Source organism: Delphinapterus leucas, chromosome 2 (assembly GCF_059928025.1).
Source record: "Delphinapterus leucas isolate spDelLeu-1000000601 "Yukka" chromosome 2, BTC_Dleu_Yukka2, whole genome shotgun sequence".
In the NCBI taxonomy this organism is placed as follows: Eukaryota; Metazoa; Chordata; class Mammalia; order Artiodactyla; family Monodontidae; genus Delphinapterus; species Delphinapterus leucas.
Window position 1 is genome coordinate 152,452,727 of NC_143130.1, and position 12,951 is coordinate 152,465,677.

Genomic DNA, 12,951 nt, shown 5'->3' on the forward strand with positions numbered 1-12,951 from the left:
ATGAATAAAGTGTTCAAGGTTTACTATGTGAGATACGAATAGTATGCAAATTATGGCAGAGTACATTGTAAAAGTCATAGTATTCTCTGAAGTTTGAGGCAGGTAGAGATTACATCTGGTTAAGGGCATCTTGTTATTTACGTTATCTTTTACAATGGAAAGGTTTACACCCTCGGAGTTGAATTGAGAGCATTGTATCAGAGGGTGTACTAGGAAGAGGGGCCCTCTGGATGCTAAGGGTCCAGTGACCCAGTGTGCACATTTAATAACTGTTATGAAGGAGGATAAAAACAGGAAAGTAGATTGGAGCCTGTTGCATTTGGCTGATTTCAGTCACCTGCAAAAGCCAATTTCAGTTCTCCTTAACTCATTTGCAGGGTTCAGCCAACTTAAACCCCCTCCCACCTCCATTTAATAACAAGCCCTTAATAATGAAAAGGAGCCTATTTATTGAGTGGATGGATTCCCTCACCTCTACCCGCCTTCCCCAAAGTAAAGTAGATGATAGAAGCGGCATCGATCATCAGCTTTTCCATTCGTCTACTCCTCGTCCTTGGGTAGATAGTTACCACAATTCTGGGCATACTTTCCTCTGAATGGATATGATCTAGTGCTGAATTTTAAGTTAATGGCTGCCCCTAGTCCTAGACTGCTGCGTGAATTTCCATTTGGGGAGAACTGGAGGATTGGAGTTGGTCTCTGAGAATCATTCTAGCAGGAAAGATATAACATTTGTCAGCAAGGCTAATGTGGTCCTCTTCCCTCTCAGATCCAGGTTGCCTCTGCTCCTGCTATCCCACTACTGTTACATCAGATTGCAGGGAGAGACTTCTTTTGGATGTACTCTGAAAAACCTTTCAGAGCCCGCTAATACTGCCTCTCCTTCATGTGATAGATGCCAGGCAGATTTGGAAGGTGTTTTGAGCTTTGCTTTTCATAAGTTTTGTGATAAGAACTTTGCTTTAGGTACGTGGGGGCTAGAATGGATAAGAGATTTTAGGTGACTTTTGCATAATCCGGGTGAGATATAATGAAAAGTTGACCTTTGATGGTGGCAGAAGCTTAGAAAGGAAGAGTATCATCATGAAGAGGACATAACAGCCAATTGAGGCGCAAGGAGTAAAGTGTAAAGTTGACTAGGACGCTTTAAGTTTAGAGAATGGGGGAGACGATTACAGAAATAAGGAAGTTAGAGGCAAAGAACTAGTCTAGAGAGGAAGATGATGAGGAAACAGTTTGGAAGTCTCACTTTTGAAGTGCCAGCAGTTAAATATCCCATGGACAGGCCTGGAGCTGTAAACATGGGTCACTTAAATAGACTTAGCAGTTGATGTTGGAGCAGTGGAGGAGATGCCTAAGGAAAGAGGGGGGACAAGGAAGCCCAGGCAGAGCCTTAGGAACACTTATAATGGGGGGGTGAAAGAGGATGAGGAACCAGCTGAGGGGAATGAGTGGTGGGAGGAGAACCTCCATAGTGCAGTGTCATAAAAACTGAGGAAGGGAGGGAAGCTTCAGGAAGGAAAAGGTTGTCAGGGATTTTCAGTATTAAGCCTGTTTGTAGGAGAGAAAACCTGAAGCTTTAGAGCAGTACTGTCCATTAGAAACATAATGTGAGCTACAAAGGTTAATTTTACATTTTCTAATGAGCAAAAATTTTTCAGATAGAAATAGGTAAAATTAACTTGAATGATATATTTTATATAACCCAATACATTTAAAATATTTTTATTTCAACATGTAATTAATGTAAAAACATACTTGTCTGTCTTCCCCTCTAGATAGTAAGCTCCTTAGGTGAACAGAAGCATCGTCTGATTCACTGGCACCCCTGGTACCTATCACAGTGTATGGTTATGTAGAAGAAACCCAGTAAGTGTTTGTTGATTAAAGGGTATTAATATTTGGTTTTCACAATGCCTTGTACAGTTCCTTAAGTTGATCTAAAGCAAATGAGAGAATGCAAGTATTGCTGAGTATAGTCAGTGATTTACGAATTAATTAGGTGTGAATAGTCATTTTCTTCATTAAAGATTAGTTGTGTTCTACCCATTTCCACAACAAATTTGATACAATGACTCAGGGTAATTATATCTTCCATGTAGAAATTAAATTTGGGGGGGAAAAGAATCTATAATAATACAGAGCCATGGTCCCATATCCACAATTCTCAAATCCAAAAGCTCCTGAAAAAAGTGAAAGGATAAGCAACACTCTTTGGGTTTCACTGTCTCCCATCACCCTCAGATGGGACCATCTAGTTGCAGGAAAACGGGCTCAGGGCTCTCACTGATTCTGCATTATGGTCAGTTGTATAATTATTTCATTATATAGAAATAAAGTGCACAATAAATGTAATGCGCTTGAACCATCTTGAAACCATCCCCCCACCCCCGGTCCTTGGAAAAGTTGTCTTCCACGAAACCGGTCCCTGGTGCCAAAAAGGTTGTGGACCGCTGCCTTAGAGCATTAGCTCTCGCTCTGCTTAAAGGGGACAGCTAAGACAATTCTGCTTTTCTTGTCTTGTTCTGGGGCCCAGACTGAAGGGGCAGTGGCCACCCAAAGTAAGTTCTTCATGAGGGAACAGCAGAAGTACAGAAGGCAAGGCTACCTGCACAAGCACAGTTTAACTGTCTGTGCCACATCTGCCAAAATCCCATCAACCAAAGCAAGTCATAAGATTGTGCCCAAAGGCCTGGAGTGGGTAGTAGACTGCACCTACCTTGAGGCCAAAGCAAGTCACAGAGCCAAGCTCAACATCACTGGAGAGAAGTATTCCTCCCTTGGGGATGCTGGGGGAGGGAGTGAATATTTGCTGAATAATAATCTAACCTACCACAGATGGTTCACAGAAGTAGAGTGGGAAGGAAGGAGGGAAAAAAAATCACCAAATAGGATGTATCACTATCCTTGCTCTTTTTAGAGCCTACCACTTTCACAAAGCCTCTTGTAGGGCTGGGGAAATTATTTGCTCCTGGCCTCTTAAAATTCTGAGGGTCTTTCTAGGCTGTATTCCTGAAGTTTTAAATTAATTTCAAGTTATTTTTATTTATTTTAATTTGTTACCTTGGATGGGCTTCCCTGGCAGTCCAACGGTTAAGACTCCGCACTTCCAGTGCAGGGGGCACGGGTTCAATCCCTGATCAGCGAACTAAGATCCCACATGCCGCGTGGCATGACCAAAAGAAAAAAAAATTGCTACCTTGGGATGTAGTGAGAGACAGAAATGTACTTTTCTGTTGGTGTTTCCTTAAATGGAATTTTTAATAAGCTCCTTTTTGGGATTTTAAACACTGCTCCTGTGATACTTTTCGAAGTGCTGATGGATAGGTTTTCTGGCTAGACAGACTTTTCTGTTCAGCACATCTGAACTTCGAGATTATTTGTATTCTCTTGGAGCTTTTTTTTAGTCTTTGTATACAATAAAAAGAAATTGTAGTTGCCCATCAGAGAAGGATTTTTTTTTCCTTTTGTCTGATTGAGCAAGTGTCTTGAGAAAAAAGGAATGGATGGCAGTGAATTCGAGTGTTGTGCTGTATCAGTCTCAGAAAATCTTTAGCAGTTGGCCAGAGAGAGAAAACACCAAAATCTACTTACATTCCTACTCCCACTCCCTATGCAATCCAGGTCACACGAAAGATCCTCACTTCCCAACAACTGTCTTTTCTTGCTCTCAGGGCACTGTTAAGAATGTTACAAAGCCCACTGGTGTCTTTTGCCGCGCTGCGGGAACAGTGGGTCCGGGAACAGTGGGTCGTTGGCTTTCTCCGTGCAGTCATCAATTGTTTTCAGCTGTTACTGGACCAGAGTCAAATCCAGCTTTGCCTGCCCCTTTCTTTGTACCAACAATGATTGTCTGTTCACCAGACCTGACTGAAGACCTAGCTAACCCTGTTGCCTACCTTTGCTTCCTACTGAACTCCATGTAAAGAGCAGCTCTTCCAGGGAGAGTCACCCTGCAGCATTGTGATCTTCAACACATCAGTGGAGGCATGAGCTTTCTCCTGTTGAACTGGCAAACACCTGGGCTGGGCATCAGAAGATCTGGGTTCTGGAACTGGTGTTACTTGCCTCATAGTTGTACACTGACAGATTCTTTCACCTTGCCTGAGCCTTAGTGTTTTACATGTAAATACAGATGTGTCTTTTAAATACAGTCGTCCCTTGTGGTTGAGGGGGTAGGGGTGGAGGAGAAGTGGTTTCAGGACTCCCACCCCCCCCCACCCCCATGGGCACCAAAATCCTCAGATGCTCAAGTCCCTTATATAAAATGGCATAGTATTTGCATGTAGTCTACACACATCCTCCTGTATACTTTAAATCATCTCTAGATTACTTATAATACCTAATACAATGAAATGGTATGTATATAGTTGTAAATACAATGTAAATACTATTGTAATTATTTGCTGGCCCAAGCAAATTAGGTTTTACTTAATTTTGGAATTTTTTTCAAATATTTTTGATATGCAGTTGGTTCAGTCTGGGTCGACTGTAGTATTGGAATATGTTAAAGTGACTACTGTATTATAGATGATTCTTACAAGATTCGTCTGAGAAAGCTCCAGTATGATAATCAGTTTGTGTGATTTCTTTTAATAGTTGGACAGATCCTATAAGCATAAGATTAATAATGGGAACCACTTAAATTAAAATGACCAGATTCTCATTATAGCTTATCTTTAAAAAAAAAAAAAAGAAGTACCAGGACTGTTATATTGGGAATGCTTTTGAAACTAGTTTTTTTTCTTTAATAAATTTATTTTATTTTATTTATTTTATTTTTGGCTGTGTTGTGTCTTCATTGCTGCACACGGGCTTTTCTCTGGTTGTGGCGAGCGGGGGCTACTCTTCGTTGCCATGTGCAGGCTTCTCATTGCGATGGCTTCTCTTGTTGTAGAGCACGGGCTTCAGTAGTTGTGGTGCCCAGGCTCAGTAGTTGTGGCTCGCGGGCTCTGAGCACAGGCTCAGTAGCTGTGGCGCATGGGCTTAGTTGCTCGGCGGCATGTGGGATCATCCTAGACCAGGGCTCGAACCCGTGTCCCCTGAATTGGCAGGTGGATTCCCAACCACTGCGCCACCAGGAAAGCCCTGGCACTAGTTTTTAATTTCTAGTTAGACCAGTTATTGAAGTTTAAGATCTCATTTACTACTTTTTTTTTTTTAAGATCTCATTTATGTCAAAGCAATAGTTTTACTAGTAATAAAAATCAGCTCAGTGTGTCTTAATGCTCACTGTTATAAACTCCTAGACGGCAGGGATGAAATTTTATATAGAGGCAAAGTAGTGTAATACGTGAACCTTTGCTTTGCTCCTTTGCTTACTGAATGTGACTTTGGGCACGTTCATGAACTTCTGTGTGCCACGTTGTTTTTATCTGTAAAATGGGTAAAGTGAACATAATTAATTAAATCCTCTCAATGTCTGTCTTTGAGTTTTGATATAAGTAGACAGCCAGTAAACTCCTGTTTAGTGAATGAACAATCACTTTTCTTCTGCTCATATTGTACCTGTAAATGTACTACATTTTATTTACTTTTTATTTATTTTTGCCTGCAGAGCCTTTTCTTGCCTTTTGCTTGTTTCATTTGGCTAACACTGTCTTGCTTACTTGGTTTTGTTTCTGAGGGATTGTATGAGAATATCAGTGACAGATTTCTAAGGGTTTTTTTGTAATAGAGCTGTACTTTAAATGACGTGGTGTAGTCTTCAGAGCAGCCAGTGGAGGTAACCAGTTGCACCTTTTTCTGTTTGCCGTCCTGTGGCATTTCTGCATTAGCTGAGGTAGTAGGTGCTGTACTAAATGTTTTTGTGAAAAAGAAGGGAATAATATGTGCTGTGTTGTTGATCATTAATGCTACATTAATGTTAAATTTTCAATTAGATAGCCAACTTTTAAAAATATAGAAGCATAGGTCAGGACATTTACTTTCAATACTTTGAAAATATAACTGTTCTATTGGAATACACCTCCCTTTTGGGTAAGCTAACATACATATTGCCAAACCCTAAATATACGTTTACACCCACAAAAATCTATTTGACTTTTTTAATTGAAGTATATAGGAATGTGCACAGATCGTAGGTGTACAACTCAGTGAATTTTCACAGACTGAAACCTCTGTGTAACTAGCACCCAGATCAAGAAACAAAGCATTACCAATGCCCCCAGAAGCTTCTTGTGTACCCCCTTCCAGTGATTAACCCCCATAAAAGTAACTATTGAATCTATTCTTAATTTTAATTCATTTTATTTTTAAAACAAATTAATATTATATATTTAAAACAGAATTGCATAAGTACATCATGTTTAGTTAATATTAATTAGCAATCCTCTGATCTCATACCAGCTAACTATGGGCTGAAGTTGGAGGGGAGGAGAAAGGTAGGCACAGTATTTATTTATTTTATTATTATTATTATTTAAATATTTATTTATTTGGTTGTGCTGGGTCTTAGTTGCAGCAGGCGGGCTCCTTAGTTGTGGCTGATGGGCTCCTTAGTTGCGGCTCACCCGGCTCTTTAGTTGTGACATGCAAACTCTTAGCTGCAGCATGCATGTGGGATCTAGTTCCCTGACCAGGGATCAAACATGGGCCCCCTGTGGAGCGCGGAGTCTTAACCACTGTGTTACCAGGGAAGTCCCAGGCACGGTATTTAAAAGCATGTAGGATAGGGACTTCTCTGGCAGTCCGGTGGTTAAGACTCTGAGCTTCCACCACAGGGAGTGGGAGTTTGATCCCTGGTGGAGCAATTAAGATCCTGCATGCCGCATGGCGTGGCCAAAAATAAAAAAAAGTATGTAGGATAAAAGGGAAAGCATACCTTGATTAAGAATTTGTCATGATTCGAATGATCCAAATATAGGTCATTAAAGGTTAATTGGAAGTCAATACCTTTACTAGAGGAAAAAGTTGCTTTATGTGTTTTTGATGAAAAAATCATTAGAATAAGAAAGAATATTTAGAGTGTAGAAGTTCCTGAAGTTAAAAGTAAAAATGAAACAAGACATTAACAAAATGCTTTCATGTAAATATGTACATGGTAATGTTTTGGATACTATAAGTGAATTAGAATACTGCTTAGGTATGCGAACAGATTTTTTTCCTTCTATATTTCTGAAGACTTTCAATGAAAAGGATAGTTGAAGTCATAAGGAATCGGCTGATGGAAATTCAGGTAGACAGGCAAATGAGAATGTGGCCCCCAGGAGGCTGAAGTGTGGGAGACAGAATGATGATGTGTGTAAGCAAGGCTGTGCCAGGATGCAGAGTAGAGGCTGGGAGTTAGGAGTCTGCGATTTTGGTCCTGGTCTGCCCAGTTGTGTGCTTTTAAGCAAGTCACTCAACTTGGGTGCCCTTTTGCTTTTGTAAAATAGATATGTTACCTGTTTACCCTGTCTTGGGTCATTGTGGTAAAGAAAAAAAATGAGATGATAAAAAGAAATTTTGCAAAATTAAAAGCACTAGACAAATAATTTTATGGTGATGTAAATTAGGTTGGATTGGAAGAGGGATGTTGATGAGAACATTCTTTAAGATCATTTAGCTCCCTTTGCTCTAGATCTGAAATCATTAGATATCATTCTGATTGAAAATATTTGGTTTCTCAAGTAGATCTACTCATTACCAAGAGGTATCTTGAGTGACAAAAGTTGGTCAGTTGAAGGTCCTGGCAAATTAATACATTACTGGTTTACAAATTAGTCTTATAAGTATTTAATTGGTGTGAATGGGTTTACTAGGATTTGACCAACTCTGGGTAACCCAGTAAAATCCTATTTCAGACCTAATCCAGGAGCCTGCAAGTGACAGGAGCCTGTGAGGTCCTTAGAAAGCTTGGCCTGGAGGATAACACATGAAAGAAAGGTTTGTTTTTGGTGAAAGTAACTTATGAAAGTGTTTCAAAATAAAAGTATAACTGTAATGCACAAAAGACTGTTTTCTTTTTCCCTTTTCAGAACCCCAAGAGGCTCTGTTTTCTGTGAAAAAGTATTTCTGTACAGTTGCTCCAATGACAGAGTTACCTGCACCCTTGTCCTACTTCCAGAATGCACAGATGTCCGAGGACAACCACCTGAGCAATACTGTACGTAGCCAGGTACAGTGTCAACCTCTACAACTGCCCTATCAGACTGTGGATTCAGTGACCACCCTCCCTCGCCTCCAGGAGAGGCTCAGGGGGCTGAGCAGGCTTTCTCTACTTTATCAAATTTACATATTTGCTGAACTTCAAATAAGGGAAAGCATTGTACCATTTGGTGCAGGGGACACAAGGCTGTGTGAGACTTGGGTGTTGATACAGTTCCTCCCTGGCTCAGGCATCACCTCCTCCTCTGAGGCCTTTTCCAACTTCCCCGGCTATTTATTATTTTACCTAGCTTGCTCTTATTCTTCTATGAGCTGAGTACATTTTATTTACTTTTAGTTTTTCAGTGCCTAGCCTGGTTCTTTCATTTTTTTTTCTTTCTTAATTTTTTTTCTTTTTTTAATGTATATTTGGCTATGTTGGGTCGTCCTTGCTGCATGCAGGCTTTCTCTAGTTGTGGCAAGCGGGGGCTACTCTTCGTGCAGTGCACGGGCTTCTGATTGCGGTGGCTTCTCTTGTTGCGGAACACAGGCTCGAGGTGTCTGGGCTTCAGTAGTTGCAGCACACGGGCTTAGTAGTTGCAGCACACGGGCTCTGGAGCACAGGCTCAGTAGTTATGGCTCACAGGCTCTAAGGCGCACGGGCTTCAGTAGTTGTAGTGTGTGGGCTCTAGAGCACAGGCTCAGTAGTTGTGGTGCACGGGCTTAGTTGCTCTGTAGCATGTGGGATCTTCCTGGATCAGGGCTTGCACCCGTGTCGCCTGCATTGGCAGGCGGATTCTTAACCACTGTGCCACCAGGGAAGACCCTAGCCTGGTTCTTGACAGTGCTCAGTAAATGCTCATTGACTGAATGATGAATGCAGGGCTAAGGGTAGAAGTCCTAGGATAGGTCAAAGGAGAGAATCAGGAAAGGGGGTGTAGTCAGTGGCATGGGACACAGACACTTCACTGGCTATACACACAGACCAGAGCTGCCTGCCACTCTGTTAGCTAACCATTACAGGTTGAAGGCAGTCCACAAATGGCTTGTGAGATGGCTGGGGCATCAGCCGCATTTTTAGAGGTGGAGTCAGAATGGGGAAAGCCACAAGGCCAACTGTAAGCTATGCTGGATGCAGGGGATGGGGGGCAGAGGGCATACTTTCCTCTATTAGAACCAGAGGGCAGAACCAGTGATAGAAGGAAACAGGTTCTGGATCAGTAAAAAGAAATTTCCTCACAAGGACTTTACGTCTGAAAGAGCGTAGGCTGCCTTGTGGGCTAGTGTGTGCATGTCACTAAAAGCAGTTACGGAGGCTGGAAGACTACCAGCCAGATCTGCAGAGGGTTAGTTCGTGGAATGAGCCATGAACTAGAGCACTAAGTGGCCTGGAAGTTCCCTTCACACTCCAAAGATTTAGGATTCCAATTCAGGGTCAAAACGTGGGAGGAGGGCTTCACAAAGTAAACTTTGATGGGTGCGTAGGATTAGAATAGAGCAAACTGGGAAGTCATTACTGAGAGAAGAAATAACACTAGTGGAGGAAGAATTTTCCTACCATATCAATTGACAGGGGACTCTATCTGGAGATACGTCAGCAGAGGCAGATGACACTGTATTGCTAGAGCATTTTTAAACAAGTGAAATCAAGTTAAAATGAATTTCAAGGGACGCCCTGAAAGAGAACACCTGAGGGGTTGGGGGAGGGAAGAGGGGCTGTCGAGTCTGGTGCCTGGGCGGGTGTTTAACAAGCAGTGGTACGAAGGACTGATTTTTCTGACAGCACTCCTGCTCCTCTGCTGTGTGTCAGCAGCTTGACTTACTCCTTTTTGCTGTTCCCCAGGAATGGACTTTTGAAAAGATAGGCTGGGCAGGATTATAAAGTTCTTGGGGTACAGGCTGTGAAAGTTTGGATGCTACAGACTTTGTACTCATTTTCAAACTGTTACTTCAGAGAAGAGAGGGGAAAAGTGGGAACAGTTGACGTAGGTCTCTGGGTGCCCCTTCCTTAACCAGAGCATCTCCTAGTTTATCTGTTGTACATATTGATCTTCTGTGGATCCCTTTGAACAAAAGATTCAACAGCTAAGAAGTTAAATGTCACTCATCTGCCCCAAACCCTCCAAAGACATCTCATCTCAGAATAAAATCTAGTCTCTGAGGTTTAAACTGTCCCCTCCCCCACCCTCTGTTGTCTCTCACCATCTTCCCCCTCCCTCACTGCTTCCTCTGGGCCCTGGGTTCTCCTCCCACTCTTCTCCCTGGGTCTCTTCAGTTCCTTCAGGCCACCTCCTGAGTCACCTTATCAGTGAGGCCATGCCTTCCTTCCCTGCCACCCGGCACTCCCTGTACCCTTCCTTGGCTTTACTTGCGCGTAGCACTTACCAGTGTTCCTAACATACTGTGTAGTTAGATATGATTTGCTTACCTGCTTCCCTCAAAGAACAGTGCTTGGCACATAGGAAGCTCTCCACTGTTGGTGTAATATTGTTTATATCCCTCACACTCAGGTTTTGTGGGGCTTTCCTGGTATTTTTTACTGCCTTTTTTTTTAACACCTCAGTGACTGATAAATTGAAAAAAGGGTAGCTCTAGAGGAGGTACAAATGATGTAGGATTGTTATTGTTAATTGCATGTGTTCATGGTCTAATTTTAGCAAGTCTTAGCAAGTTGTGTTCTCAGTGGTACCTTCCAGATCTATTAGGGCACCGTTGTCCAGAAAATCAGGCCTAATTTATTTGTTTACTTTTGCCTCTGCTGTTGATAATGTGATGTTAATTGAGTTTATCTTTTATCTCCTTAAAAATATCTTCTGTAGCTTATGAAGATCTCATGCATGCATTCTTATATTTTCCAGTTACCACAAGATAGGTATTATTGCCATTTTACAGTTAAAATGCTTGTCCAAGACCACATAGAAAGTTAAATAACAGACCTGGAACTTAAAACTGTGCTTTCTAATCCCAAACTCGCTCCAGTATTTCTTCTGTTCTTCCAACGGTCTCATACCCCAGAAAAATGTTGTAATACTGAAAAGAGACATTGTATGAAAAAATGCTGGGGAAGAAAAATACGAAGTCTATTCATTTTGCACTAACGTACTTTAAAAAACCCCAAAGAACGAGGAAAAGAATCTCATCGTTATGTTTTTTAGCTATAAAGAAGCCATTGTTTAAGTATATGCTCTGGTTGGTTATGAAAAAATGGGGGTAGGTCCAGATTTAAATTGGACATAGAAGACTGTTTTTGCAGATTAATTGAAAGCAGCTCTTTTATTTCTGCTGTTGGATAGTGGAGTTGTTAAATACAAGTACCCGGAAGACAAGCCTCTAAAGGCACAAAAAGTCCTTATCAGGCTTATTTCTTCTTTATTTGCTCAGGACTAGTTTAGAGGAATTAAAAGGAAATTGACAGATGTGGAAAGTGTGAATCTTTCCACACTACTCAGGAGAGGAAACTCTCATGTTGAATGTCTTCAGTGTGTTGGACTCTGTGCTAGGTGCTGTGACAAACATTATGTAGCTTTAGGGCCTGGCATTTTGGGGATGTTTATCATAAATGAGCAGATTTTCCTTTTTCCTCTGTCTTCCCCTCCTTTGAATAGCTACTCTAGTGAAGTGCTTATCTGTATGACTCTATATTCTAGAGTACTCAAACATGCTATTTTGCAGTAGATATTACAAAAAGAAAATTCATTTAAAAATATTTTTGAAACCAGAAGGAGAGTGAATATCTTCCCTACAGACTAGGTAAAGATCAGTGTAAAGAAGTGGAGCCTCTGTTCCTTTCCTCTACTCAGTATCTCCCTCCAAAGTCAGGAGCATCCCAAGTCTTGAATTCATATCATGGGGCAATGCTTTGAGTTTGGGAAAGAAGTGAGAGGTTAACTGGGTATTCAGAATTGTCCAAGAACACTGATGAATTGGCATTTAGGGCTTGTGGCTGAATGAGATGTAAACAGGTTCCTCAGAAGGAAGAACTAAGTTTGATCCACTTGTAATTTGAAGTAGCTATGTGTAAGTTTGGTTTAATTCAGCTAATTTCTTAGTACCTCATTTTTCCCATCTGTAAAATTAGCTGATTTGCTAAATAAATTCTCTTCCAGAAGCTTTGTTGTGACCAGAAGTTAGGGTGGCCAGCTGCCCCAGTGTGCCTGAGACTGAGAGGTTCCTGGAAGGCAAGACTTTCAGTTTTAAAACTGGGGCAGTCCTGAGAAAATAGGATCAAGTTGGTTACCCTGTAAGAAGTATAATGAAATTGAAACCATTTTGGATCTGATTAACCAAATCGTACTCAATTAGATGACTTTTCTTGTGTAACTTCAAGTATTGTTACATGATATATTGTTAGTGTTAAGTAGAAGATAACATTTAAAGTATTTTTCTCTTTCCAAAGGTCAAATGTTGCCGGTGGCTTTATTCTTCAACCCTTAGCAGATACAGTCAGGGCAGCCTTAGCCCAGAAAATAGGTTTTCCTTTTGTAGGCTGCTATAGATAATCTCATTCACAGTGAAGGGATTTGAAGTTTATGAGATTAGAGAGCTGAAAAATAGTGGGCTTCTTTTAATCCGAATATTTATTTCTTAACTTTTTATTACATAATATTTTAAGCATATAGAGAAAATGTGGCAAATAATATAATGAGCACCCATGTACCTGCCACCCAACTTTATTAAACTTTAACATATTGTCTTTTTTTTTAATTGCATCATTTTGTTGTTGAGGTAAAATTTATAAATAGTGAAATATGTAGATCCGAAATGTATAATTCAATGGATTTTTAAAAATACGTGTACCTGTATAACCAATATGACAATCGAGTTATAAAACATTTACATTACCTCAGAAAGTACTTTTGTGGCCCATTATAGTCAGTTCCTACC

The 12,951-nt window shown here is 40.9% G+C and overlaps 1 protein-coding gene across 11 annotated transcripts in view; it reads left to right on the forward strand.

The window, feature by feature from the left end:
* Nucleotides 1-12,951, forward strand: part of PSEN1 (presenilin 1) — a 77,968-nt gene that overhangs the window by 779 nt on the left and 64,238 nt on the right. For 2 of the 11 annotated variants that reach the window (XM_022576633.2, XM_089906215.1), the window contains exon 2: nt 7,959-8,098. In XM_022576633.2, the coding sequence (XP_022432341.1) occupies nt 8,012-8,098 (87 nt within the window). In that variant the 5' untranslated portion in view covers nt 7,959-8,011. Of the gene's footprint in view, nt 1-769; nt 916-1,778; nt 1,870-7,784; nt 7,867-7,958; nt 8,099-12,951 lie in introns of those variants that run through there. The other 9 variants (XM_089906209.1, XM_089906208.1, XM_022576634.3 and 6 more) reach the window with 9 other exon arrangements.